The following is a 13215-nucleotide window of genomic DNA, read 5'->3' on the forward strand; positions in this document are numbered from 1 at the left end:
GCTGAGCAAAGAAATAGGCCACTTTTGAGCTTTTGAATTTTCCGTATTCAAAGTGCCATTTAGAGTGCCAGCCACAGGCATTTACAAACACTGGCCGTGATCGATATTTGCTAAGCATCTAGTCGAGCCTCGTTTTCCAATACTGAAAAAAACTATCTACCTTCAACATATTTGCAGTATTTTTAGGTCGTGTGCTTGTCGCACTGAGTGCTAGCCGCTGGCATTTACCCAAACACACATTTTGAGCCTCGTTTTCCAACACTTAAATACCTGAAATAAAGGCAACTTTGAAGCAGCATCCGCTGTCAAAAGTTGTGAACAAGTTGTGAGCCTGAAGCATGCTTCACATTTAAAGCGTTTACCAAGGCCCAAACAGTGCCCTGCCATACCACGTACTCGGGAAATAAATTAAGAAAGGGTCTTTTAACTTTTAGCAGGGGGATCTTCAAGAGATTTTGCCATGGTTTCTGACAGTTAAATCTATTACGAGCGTATGCTTATGCCGTAATACACCCCTTTTACAATTATTTTTTACCGTAGGGTATTCAGCCAAATCAAATATAATAAAATATTCGAATCTCTAAGCAGGACACACACAAAAAACAGCCGTTTATCTTGAATTCATAAGCGACTTCAGAGCCGGGCCAGATATTTGCTGGGAAAAACTCTTTGACTAAGTGAAAAAGCCGATGAAAACTTTTGCAGTCAAGTGCAAGCGGGTATATAGAATATTATATGCTGTGTGCTTGTGTGTGTTTTAATATACCCTGCACAAATCGAACTTAGCTAAAAAGGATTCTACCCTTTTCGTTAATGTATGTAACAGGCAGAAGCAAGCATCTCCAAAGCAGAAGAACCTAGTATATATGGGCGGGTCGATCCCGCAAACTACAAAGACTAGAGAATGGATATATTTGCTCTCTTTTACCATAGACAGCGTAGTCATATTTTCTTCGATAACTTCTCCCTTTCCACAGTATCGATAAATATCGATTTAAAGATAAAAATAAAGGTTAAAGACTTTCGAGCAGCATACTTAGATTAAAAATATTTCTCTTCTTAAATACCTCTACCCATTTCCCCAAAAAATTCTCTATTTTTGAGGCATATTTTGTAAGCCCAATTGATGCCTTGCCGATTTCATAAAGATCGCATAATAAATACCAAACATTTGTGTCGACAGCTTGGGTATCCCACAGTCGGGCACTCCCGACCCAATTCGTGTTTGTTTTAGTTTTTTGTTTGAGGCTTAGGCGATTTTCTTAACTTTAGCCGAGGCTGGCGGGCTCTTGAGGCAGCCGCAGAGCGTGCAGTGCATTGAACCAGTCGCTTCTGTTCCTTCTTGCTGGGCTCTGGCCTCCACTTGGTCCTCGATTGGTTGGCAGCCAACGCCACGGGCCTTGGCTGCGCTTTGTGTTTGTCTTTGCGGCCACACTCGATGGAGCAATGGGAGGGAAGGGATGGCCGGGCGTTTCATCAAAGCGGAATGTGGAGCGCGGAGCGTCTCGCAGTTTTAATTTCTTTTATTTGTCCTTGCGTTGGCAGGCTTTGTTTTTGCCCGCAAATTATTTGTTTTACTTTTGGTTTCGTCGCGCTGCGAAAGAAGAGTATCAGCTGCCAACTGCTAAATGCCAAGCTAATGCTATATAAGGGACCTAAACAGTCGACCGGGGTCGTGGCACGAGGCGGGGGACTGGGCGAGGACAAGGTATGGGACTGAAATTAACTGATGATGAAAAATGTTCGGACATTGTCCTGTGCTTTGTTATCGTTGTAATACCCTAGACGTATGTTGTCGGCGGGGTGTATTAGTTAGAGTAGAGAATGTAAAGGGGAGAGGAGGAAACAAAGAGATAAATAAAGTCAGAAAAAAGGATTGGCAGACAGATTGAGTGTAAGCGTTACAAAGAGAGAGAGAGAGAGATTGAGAGTGGTAGAGAGAGGAATACAGAGAGCGAGCGATAATCTTAAGCTGATACGTTACAGGGTATTTGATGGCTGCATATGCCGTTGCTTTATTTGATTTTCCATCCACGGCTGAGCTGTTATTTGCAGGTCGTCCTGGTCATTAAAGTCGAGTGCAGATGATGCTCTATGTGTTCAGTTATTACATACAGCAAGGAGGACAGCAAATGAAGCTGTCTCCTGTGGCCTGTCTCCTGTCGCTCGTGTGTAGAAACTTATCAAGATATATATGTTATAGTAGGCGTATCGGTGCAGCCTTAAGCCTGAGATATTCGCAGTCAGCACATTCTGAGCTCAAGGGGCGGAGCGACACAGAGGCAGATACAAATATCAAGTATACGCCCGAAACCACACGGCACACACTCGGTTTAATCAGCCAAAAGACGAACTTTATGGTTACTGAGCACTTAGCAAATGTTTGGCTAATGTGTGGCACGCAGACACATACACATCTACGCACATATAGCTATTCACATGTGTCTGCAATATGAGCTAGTAATTTATGTAAATGCCTCCGGAACTTCGTGTTCGGCAAAACTAATTTAATTGCAAATCAAAATTTAATAGTACATCTAATTTCAAATTGATTTAAAATTCTCATACTCATACGATTCATACTTACATTTGCATATATATTCACTTATTCATTTTTAATTTAAACTAATCAAATTAGATAGTTTTAGTGCGATTTTATACTCGTTCGCAAACTGAAAAGTTAATCTTTTCTTGGATTTAAGCTATGTCCCTTTAGCTGGACACTCGGAATTCGGAATTGAACAATAAAACAAGCTCAATCTGATCGAACAGACTCGAGTTAAGCTCGAACTTCGTTTGTATGAAAGTATTTTCGTTAGATCGATTGTTCATTCGAACACAGTTCGAATGGCTTCAGTTCGAATGAGTATCCGAAGATCGTTTGAAAAATATTTCTTATTATACGAAAAATCGGACAAATAAACAAGTAGGATTAAGCAGTTATTGGAGTGCGAACGAGTACTAAGCCGTCGATTGCAACCGACTGCAACATATTTCTTATATCAAATTTGTCAATTTTAATTCAAATTTTTAGGACTCACCAAGTCTACGTACTACAGATGAGCGAGAGAGTTGTGAGAGTTGTTTTGGTTGGTTAGTTGGTTATTTGATGATGCATTTTGTTATTTTTGGTTTGTTATGCAAATTTGTACAGAGTTCAGTTCCAAATTCGACGAATTTGTTGGGCAAGCATCATGAAATTATTACGTTTTTCATTTGTTAGTAAAATTTATATATATAATAAAGATTGCCAAAAGTTGTTAAAAGCTAAGCTAAACGCATGCAAGCGACGCATGCAAGGCGTTTGGGGCACGACGCATGCAATACCGCTAAGCGAAATGTGAAACGCTATTTATTTGCCGCTGCTGCTGCGACTGCGGCAGCTGCTCGCCGGGTGGGCGGCTTTATAACTATGTCAACTACAGAGCCAGTGGGTCAGGGATAGTTGCACTCCCAGGCAAAGACCACAGCAGCAGCCGGAGCAGCAGCAGCAGGAGCAGCAGGAGCAGCAGTTACCTTTCTATATGTTGGCTCTTTGGGGTTGATGTGGCTGGCTGTTTTCTTTTTTTTTTTTTTTAGTTCTGTACGGGGCTGGGGTTGGGGGCTACACACAACATATATATGTATGCATATACACACAACACATAGCTTTGACACACTTACTTTTCATGATGCGATTTCGGTATTCATCGTCGCGCTGCATCGTGACGCTGCCGCCGCCATTGGAGACCATCGAGCTCACTTGTTCCATGGGCACAATGTCCTGCAAAACAGATCGAGATACATGAATATATATAGAAGGAGGGGGCAGGGCAGTTGCATTTATAACTACATATATGAGTTTTTCATTTGACAAAAGTTTTGGCTGCACTGGAAATTTTTGCCAGAGCTGGTCACGAAGTTGCGCCAGTTGCCAAACTTAATTAGGCAGCCTGGAACAACGGGCCAAATTGCATTTATCCCGAACATGGACACCTCTTGCGGTTGACTGCGTTGCATGTCAGTTGAATCCTGCAGCCATGTCATATTTTCATTTTCATTTTAATACTCTTTCAGCGGGGGTACTTATAATTTGTCAGTGAAACTGTGACTTATGAATGCAGATATTCTTTTCTAGTCTTAAATTAATAATTATTAAAAAAATAGATTGAATAAGTCGCAGCCATTCATGAAACACCCTTTTTAAGGTAGTTAATTTTTGTGTCCACACTGATTAGATCTCTTTCTATAAGAGAACTCCTCGCATACCGAAGCACTCCACATATATATTTCTCTTCACCCTCTGCTAAATAATCCGAGATAAAAACATTTGAGCAATGTCTTATTATAACATAATCCCCTAGCTTGGATAAAACAACACAATTTGAGCTTTCTTGTCTTTCTTAAAGCTCTAAAACTATTTCGCACACATGGATAAATCAGCCAGTGCATTTCATCTTCGGCACTTCAAAGATACCCTGCTTTTGCGTTCTTTCCGGCTCTTTGGCTATGCTCTTTATGGCTGCACTCGTTCGTTTTCGCCACCCGCGCGGAATGCAATCCGTTGCGGTTTTATCCAAAAATGAAGTAGATAAATTGGTTTTTTTTCGGTGAGAGGTAGGAGCTGTGGGGGGGGTGCCCTATGTAGTGAGTGCCAACAAAAGCATTTGCTGTATGCGGTTTTAAAATGCTTTCGCTCGCCTCCAACACGGCGCCCCGCCTTGCTTCGGGTTTTTCAGTGCCTGCAACAGCTGCTGCGTTGCCCGCCGAGCTGTGATATTTTCCAATGTTTATTGTTTGCATTCAGCTGACTCTGCCACATCCTCGCCCGCTGGCCCGGATGCCCGAGCATTGAGTAAAATGGATTATTTTCTGTGCACGCGTCGACATTTATTAATGAAATTTCCACAGAGCCGAGTCTGGCCATTGTCCTGCCGGATTAGCACTGTAATAAACGCATTTGGCCCTAACTGAACGCTGTGCATTTGCCGGCCAATGTTGGAATTAGCTGATAAAACACTTTATGTGAAGGCTTTTAAGCAGCGCCTTGATGGGCGAGAGAAAAGTGACACAGAACTGAACACGGCATACGAAGTAAAGAGCACATGTCTCTATATATATTTTGAAGATGTGATTGTTTCTTAACTAATAGACAGTAAATATTTGGTATTCTTATATTTAATATATATATTTAAGAACAAGTGGGGAGGAGTTCCACGGGATTCCCTACATATACCACTTTTGTTGTAACTAGCTCTTAGATTGTCCGAGCAATCTCCGCTGAATAAACCATATTTAAAAATCGATTTGAATCGATACATTTCCAATGAAACGGTATGAGGAGAATATTAAGTTCAAGCTTGAAGTCCCTGGCTCTTGTAGTTACCGAGAGAGAAACAGACATAAACGTACAGACAGATTGGTAAAGAGCCTCTGTGAGGCCTTCTCCGGACGGTTACACACATTTGTTCATAATCTTACAATAATGCAAGCAAAAATGAAATATATTTGTTTTCAAAGCAATCCATGGACATTCACCAATCCGAATATATCTGCTAGATGGGATTTATTTCATCCAGCTGTAGCCCAAGAATCAGCTGCCGTAGAACTCTATTGCCTACTTTCAGGGGCAGCAATTGCTAGCAGCTCATATGTGTATTTTCTGGAAAATCATACGCACACGCTCAGTGAGAAAACATTGAATGCATTTTCAGTTCAGCTGCAGCTAAAAATTGTGGAAGCAGCAGCAGAAAATGTGCGGAATTTCTTGTTGGGTATGGCTGAAAAAAGCATACATATTTCGTTGACCATATTCTGGCGCATTTTGCAAGGATATGCAGCTTTAGGTCGACCATCTATTTGATATGATTACCAAGGATATGGAAGCCATCTAATAACCATTTCCCCAAAGCGAAGCGCATATTGTTGTCAAAGAGGCATCGATTTATGCAGGATATACTTTATTGGAATCGTTCGTGTTAGAATTGTCGATTGGCCTTAAAAAGAATTAACTTCATGGACTTCAAGGCTTAATGAACGACCACTCACACCTATGTGTCAAGTTGGCCCTATACAAAATAATTAAATAGTCGAAACTGTCGAAAGTAAAGTTTTGATTTGAAACGCGATTTAACGTTCACGAAAAAATGCACTCAGCTGATTGTGAATAGGGCTAGAAGTAGGTTAGAAAAAGTAATATCCCACGGGCAACAAACTTAGCCCGGGCTAAGCCGGTTAATAATATAACACATAACGAACACACAGGCACTTTCATCTAGAGTTCGCTCAGTTGTTTTTCCTTTCATGAATCACATTCGGTTTTATAATGAAGCAATAAAATTGCAAATTTCGCAATTCAATACGAATCGTAGCCAGAGCCACAAATGATACGCAAACAAATAGTATAAATAAATGCGGGAAAAAGAAAAACAACATGCAGACAGTAAATAGTCGAAATATTTTTTTTCAACCATAAATCAAAGGCCAACAATGCGAGGCAGCGAATCACAAATCGGATGATTTATTTCGGGACAGCAGCCCTCAGCTATCGCCTTCATCTTTCAGCTGAACACCCCGAATCGACAATAACTTTCAGTTTAATCTGTCGCACAACAGACGCGGCCAGTCACACACAAACACACATATATATATATATATATATATATATAGACATGTGCGCGCGCAATGCAGCTAAAATGTGCGGGGCGACGGCATTTTTAACAGCCAAAATGGGCATCACGTATACGACATGTAAGCTGCGCAATTCAATTTTTATCTAAACATTATGTAACATATTACGCATACGCGAAGGAACTTAGACGTTATCGACCAGCAGATACCCTACACCCCACAACAAGCTGTCGTAACAAGCATCCTTGTTTCCTTCAACACAACTTCTTCCTAGAAGCCCATACTATGGGGAATGAGCTCTTAATTATCTCTGATATTTACTAATCGATCTCTAATAAGTTGTCAGGGCACAAATATGCTTTCAAAATGCGTACAATTACCAAACTCATAGTTTCTATATACTAAACAAGCATGGGGTGTAAAGGAAACTCGGGGTAACATTTGGACATGAATTTTGACTAAAAATCGGTGTCCAGATTTAAATGCCCGATTAATCTAGGGGGAAAATCATGATGAAAACGCCAAACTTCGTGAAAATCGGATGAGATTTCACCGAGTTATGTGGGTGGTACATTTTGACCCATGTCTATATACGAACCTTGGGGTAAGATTTGGACATGAATTTCGACAAAAAAAATCGTTGTTCAGATTTGAATGCTAGATTAATCTAGAGGGAAATCCATGAAGAAAAAGCCAAACTTCGTAAAAATCGGATGAGATTTGGCCAAGTTATAGAAGTGGGAAATTTTGACCCATGTCTATATAGGAACCTTGGGGTAAGATTTGGACATGAATTTCGACTAAAAAATCGATGTTCAGATTTGAATGCCAGATTATTCTAGAGCGAAAACCATGAACAAAAAGGCCAACCTCGTAAAAATCGGATGAGATTTGGCCGAGTTATGGAGGTGGGCAATTTTGACCCATGTCTATATAGGAACCTTGGGGTAAGATTTGGACATGAATTTCGACTAAAAAATCGATGTTCAGATTTGAATGCCAGATTATTCTAGAGCGAAAACCATGAACAAAAAGGCCAACCTCGTAAAAATCGGATGAGATTTGGCAGAGCTATGGAGGTGGGAAATTTTGACCCATGTCTATATAGGAACCTTGCAATATCGCGCATACTATATACAAACCTTGGGGTGAGATTTGGACATGAATTTCGACTAAAAAATCGATGTTCAGATTTGAATGCTAGATTAATCTAGAGGGAAATCCATGAAGAAAAAGCCAAACTTCGTAAAAATCGGATGAGATTTGGCCAAGTTATAGAAGTGGGAAATTTTGACCCATGTCTATATAGGAACCTTGGGGTAAGATTTGGACATGAATTTCGACTAAAAAATCGATGTTCAGATTTGAATGCCAGATTATTCTAGAGCGAAAACCATGAACAAAAAGGCCAACCTCGTAAAAATCGGATGAGATTTGGCCGAGTTATGGAGGTGGGCAATTTTGACCCATGTCTATATAGGAACCTTGGGGTAAGATTTGGACATGAATTTCGACTAAAAAATCGATGTTCAGATTTGAATGCCAGATTATTCTAGAGCGAAAACCATGAACAAAAAGCCCAACCTCGTAAAAATCGGATGAGATTTGGCAGAGCTATGGAGGTGGGAAATTTTGACCCATGTCTATATAGGAACCTTGGAGTAAGATTTGGACATGAATTTCGACTAAAAAATCGATGTTCAGATTTGAATGCCAGATTATTCTAGAGCGAAAACCATGAACAAAAAGCCCAACCTCGTAAAAATCGGATGAGATTTGGCAGAGCTATGGAGGTGGGAAATTTTGACCCATGTCTATATAGGAACCTTGCAATATCGCGCATACTATATACAAACCTTGGGGTGAGATTTGGACATGAATTTCGACTAAAAAATCGATGTTCAGATTTAAATGCCAGATTATTCTAGAGCGAAAACCATGAACAAAAAGGCCAACCTCGTAAAAATCGGATGAGATTTGGCCGAGTTATGGAGGTGGGCAATTTTGACCCATGTCTATATAGGAACCTTGGAGTAAGATTTGAACATGAATTTCGACTAAAAAATCGATGTTCAGATTTGAATGCCAGATTATTCTAGAGCGAAAACCATGAACAAAAAGCCCAACCTCGTAAAAATCGGATGAGATTTGGCAGAGCTATGGAGGTGGGAAATTTTGACCCATGTCTATATAGGAACCTTGGAATATCGCGCATACTATATACAAACCTTGGGGTGAGATTTGGACATGAAGTTCGACTAAAAAATCGATGTTCAGATTTGAATGCCAGATTATTCTAGAGCGAAAACCATGAACAAAAAGGCCAACCTCGTAAAAATCGGATGAGATTTGGCAGAGCTATGGACGTGGGAAATTTTGACCCATGTCTATATACGAATATGCGAATCTTAGGGTGAGATTTGGAAATGAATTTCGACTAAAAAATCGATGTTCAGATTTGAATGCCAGATTATTCTAGAGCGAAAACCATGAACAAAAAGGCCAACCTCGTAAAAATCGGATAAGATTTGGCCGAGTTATGGAGCTGGGCAATTTTGACCCATGTCTATATAGGAACCTTGGTGTAAGATTAGGACATGAATTTCGACTAAAAAATCGATGTTCAGATTTGAATGCCAGATTATTCTAGAGCGAAAACCATGAACAAAAAGGCCAACCTCGTAAAAATCGGATGAGATTTGGCAGAGCTATGGAGGTGGGAAATTTTGACCCATGTCTATATACGAATATGCGAATCTTAGGGTGAGATTTGGACATGAATTTCGACTGAAAAATCGATGTTCAGATTTGAATGCCAGATTATTCTTGAGCAAAAACCATGAACAAAAAGGCCAACCTCGTAAAAATCGGATGAGATTTGGCCGAGTTATGGAGGTGGGCAATTTTGACCCATGTCTATATAGGAACCTTGGGGTAAGATTTGGACATGAATGAAAGCCATGCCTCGTAAAAATCGGATGAGAAATCGGGTGGGAAATTTCGACCTATGTATATATAGGATACAAGTTATTTGTACAAAGGGCTTAAGTAATATATATATATATGTGTGTGTGTGCACGTGTGTGTTAGTGAATGTATGTGTACATGTGTTCACATATATGTATGCATGCATGTTTGATTTCTAATGCAAAACGCAGTGTAAGCCTATTTGTCGCTGTGCTGCAATTTTAAATAAAACGAAATCGACCAAGTGCTCTACTCCTCGATTCTCATGATTTCAAGTAGGCCCTGCAGTTTTTGATGCATTTTTAGTAAGTGCCTGACAAGTGTGTTGGTGATGAAATCAGGGTTAGTATGCATGTATGCATGTATGCATGTATACATGTATGTATGTATGCATGTATGCATGTATGTAAGTATTTATGCATTTATGTTTGTATGCAATGGCTTGATCGACTCGCTATTGATGCCAGCAATAATATTGTTACTCTATGGGATCAGAAATGCCGTCTGCAGCCTGTTACGTACATTTTCCCAATGCCATGATTCCCCTTTTGTACACATTTTCAAGTGAGCTAGGGAATAAATAGCATCTGCCTTAGCCACGCCTCTGCGCCCATCGTATTAACGACTTTTGCATATTGAAAATGTTCTGCCAGCAAAATGTGACAAAGTTTTCAACGACTTTGTCGTTGACGACGACATTTGCCAGCCACTACCACAGCCACAATCCGAGCTACTGCCACATTCACAGCCCCAGCTACTGCCACATTTTCTGGCCAAATGCCAACTGCCAACTGGCATCGAGTTGTTCTCATGTGTGTGTCTCGTTTCGTCTGATGGCATCAGGTAGACCCGGACTAGGCTTCAATTAAAATGTCCACACAAATTGCTTTTTTGTTTGCAAATAAACAGAAGCTCGTTGCACAGCCGCCTCGCAGGTGTTTCAAGCCACAAAAATCTATACTAAATATATGTTAACAGATGACACAAACTTTGCCTGCCACCAAAAATAATAATGATGATTATGATGATGATGATGATGGTGATGACAATGTTGATGATGTTCAATAAATATGCTCGAGTTGACGACGCAAATTCAGGCGCTTGAGTTTTAATTAGCCACAAACGGGAATATGGCTACATGTCAAAAAATAAATGTATTACAATTAAGTAGACCAAGAGCACAGTGTGTGATAGACTAATAGATACCCTGTACAGCAATCAGCCTCCAAATGGCCTGTACTTATCATAAAGTATTCAAACTTTCTTACAGTGTATTAGTAGTCGTATTAAATTAATTATTAAAATTAAATTTTCCCAGCCAACAATTGTTGCGTGTCTGCATTTGATATAAGTTATGAATGCGGTGAATATTTAATTGTTTGGCAATTCATTTGGCATTCAAAAGTTTTTAATCAATACTGAAATGACATGTGAATTTCTTGCAGTGCACGTGTACTTCTGCAGCTGTCTTTCTGTCCAGTTCAGCTGACTTTTGCTCAACTTTATGAAGTCTGCTCGAAAATAGTTTGGTCTAGTTTCAAGTGCAGCTGTTGGTTAAGGGCCACATTTAATAAGCTGTAGCCCGCTTCTTGTTGTAGTTGTGGTGTTTCTTATTGTTATTGTGGCAGCTACTTTGCCATGTAAATTAACGGTTAAATTGTGGCGACAATGCGACCGCGTGGAGCTGAGCTAACAGGGTGCAGAAAAGGAGGAAAGCCTCGCACCGCGCACAGCTGTAAGTGAGACAGAGGCTCACACGGCAGACACACACACGTACACAGATACAAAAACACACAGACAATGCAAACACACACACACTCATTGTGCGGCTTGTTGCGAGTGAAAGTTTATAGCATGTCGTATTGAATAATTAACTTTTATTGATCGCGATTGCGCATACAAGCACACATAAGCATACACATACCCACACCCACCCTCACCCGCACACACACACACACATACCTACTTAAACACACCCATACTCGCACCCACAGCAAGACAGACAGTAGCTTCCCTTACAAGTTTATTAGTTTACAGGCTTTGTTTGGCGCCAGTTGTGGGACATAAAAGGCTTGTGCATGGCCATTGTTAACAAGTCAGCATGTGCTCGGGTCGGCAGTGCATGACTAGCAGGTACCCTCACATTAGCTGCCACTACAAAGCATTCTAGCTTCCTCTCATATATGCATAGAATTAAAAGCAGCTGCGCTTCTTCATTCCCTCCCCCTCTTCTGTTTGCTATGTGTTTCAGCTTATCTTCCGATCTTAATGAAAATTTTAATTTAAATTGCACTTTTAATATGTCACCAAAATTTAATCTCAAAGCAAAACGAAAGAGATTAGAGATAAACTCCGAGATATGCTCTTAAATAGATATCGATTTTTATCGATTTCATGGAGACTTGCCTCTCGATTCTAGACATCGATTTTTATCGATTACATGAAAACTTGTCCCAGTTATCGATAGCCAAATAAGCCTAATCTATGGTGGTAGGTAAAGAAGCAGCTCTTCTCTGTCAAGTCCCGAGCTCTTATAATCTTTGATCGAATATGCCTTCTGCTGTCTGTTACATACGCATGCACAAAGCATGATACCCTTTTTACCCATTTGCAATTTGCTCGTGGTATAAAAATACCCGACACTTGATTATGTTTATAAGTACACAACTGTGCAAGTGTGTGTGTGTGCGCAATGTTTATTCAGTTGTTGGGCGCTAATAAAGTTAATGTGCCCGCTAAATTGCTGGCCCTGACTTGTGGCTGGCCCTCGGATGACCCGCTCGAAGTGCGCTAATTGCCTTTTAAGCTGTTGTTGACTTAATTCTCAGGCGGCTTTGCCTTTGGCATAGTTTACCCTGGTCTGATATGGGCTGAGATTGTGTTCCAAAGATGTTGCCAGTGTGTGGCACGAAATACACAAGGGAATTGTTCATTGAGAGCTCAACAACTGTTTATCAATCAATAAGGCTTGATGGGTTTTGGATGGGCTAATATGATAGTGCCAAGGTTGCAATTCCACTTTCAATTAAAAGGTTTTGAGGAAAACAAGTTGGGTGTGCCCGACTAGCAGATACCCTGAACTTAGCGACAAGTTGCCGCTGTAAAAATTCTAACTACCTAAATCTAAAGCTGTATAGGTATTATGTACAGGTATTATGCATATCTATTTGAAGAGCCTCCCGGCTCTATCAACAGCTGACTTTGCGAGGCCTTGTCCTCAGTCCGTAGCTATAACACCATGAGAATTATAAGCAACGAACCTGCGACAAAGCTTGCGAAACCAAAGCCTACTTTAAAGTTTAGTTTTACCAAGTTTTATATATATAACCCTTCTAGTTTTGGACTTATGCTTCAAAAACCAAGCTCTAAAATCAATATTTAACCATATTAGGAAAATGAAGGGAGACTATTGGAAAGATCATAAAATCTTTTTGAATCTATGTATTTATATGTATAAGAACTTCAAGTAATTCGTTTGATTTATGCAGACCTTAAGCCTGGTATCAACCTTTTTGGTCAACATCCCTTGAGTTTCTGGCTGTGCAAACCCTGCTGAAGAACCGGGCTCGGCTTGAATTGCCGTGTAAGCTTAAGCTGTAAGCTTGCTCTCAATCCAATCTCAATCCACAGTAAAGCCTG

General features: G+C 40.3%; 1 protein-coding gene across 5 annotated transcripts in view; it reads right to left on the reverse strand.

Moving 5' to 3' along the window:
- Positions 1-13215, reverse strand: part of LOC6636598 (band 7 protein AGAP004871) — a 48188-nt gene that overhangs the window by 32230 nt on the left and 2743 nt on the right. For 3 of the 5 annotated variants that reach the window (XM_015168346.3, XM_032435528.2, XM_002059999.4), the window contains exon 2: positions 3664-3763. In XM_015168346.3, coding sequence (XP_015023832.1) covers positions 3664-3763 — 100 coding nt within the window. Of the gene's footprint in view, positions 1-3041; positions 3054-3657; positions 3764-13215 lie in introns of all 5 variants that reach the window. The other 2 variants (XM_015168349.3, XM_015168347.3) reach the window with 2 other exon arrangements.

Source organism: Drosophila virilis, chromosome 3 (genome assembly GCF_030788295.1).
Source record: "Drosophila virilis strain 15010-1051.87 chromosome 3, Dvir_AGI_RSII-ME, whole genome shotgun sequence".
Taxonomy (NCBI): domain Eukaryota; kingdom Metazoa; phylum Arthropoda; class Insecta; order Diptera; family Drosophilidae; genus Drosophila; species Drosophila virilis.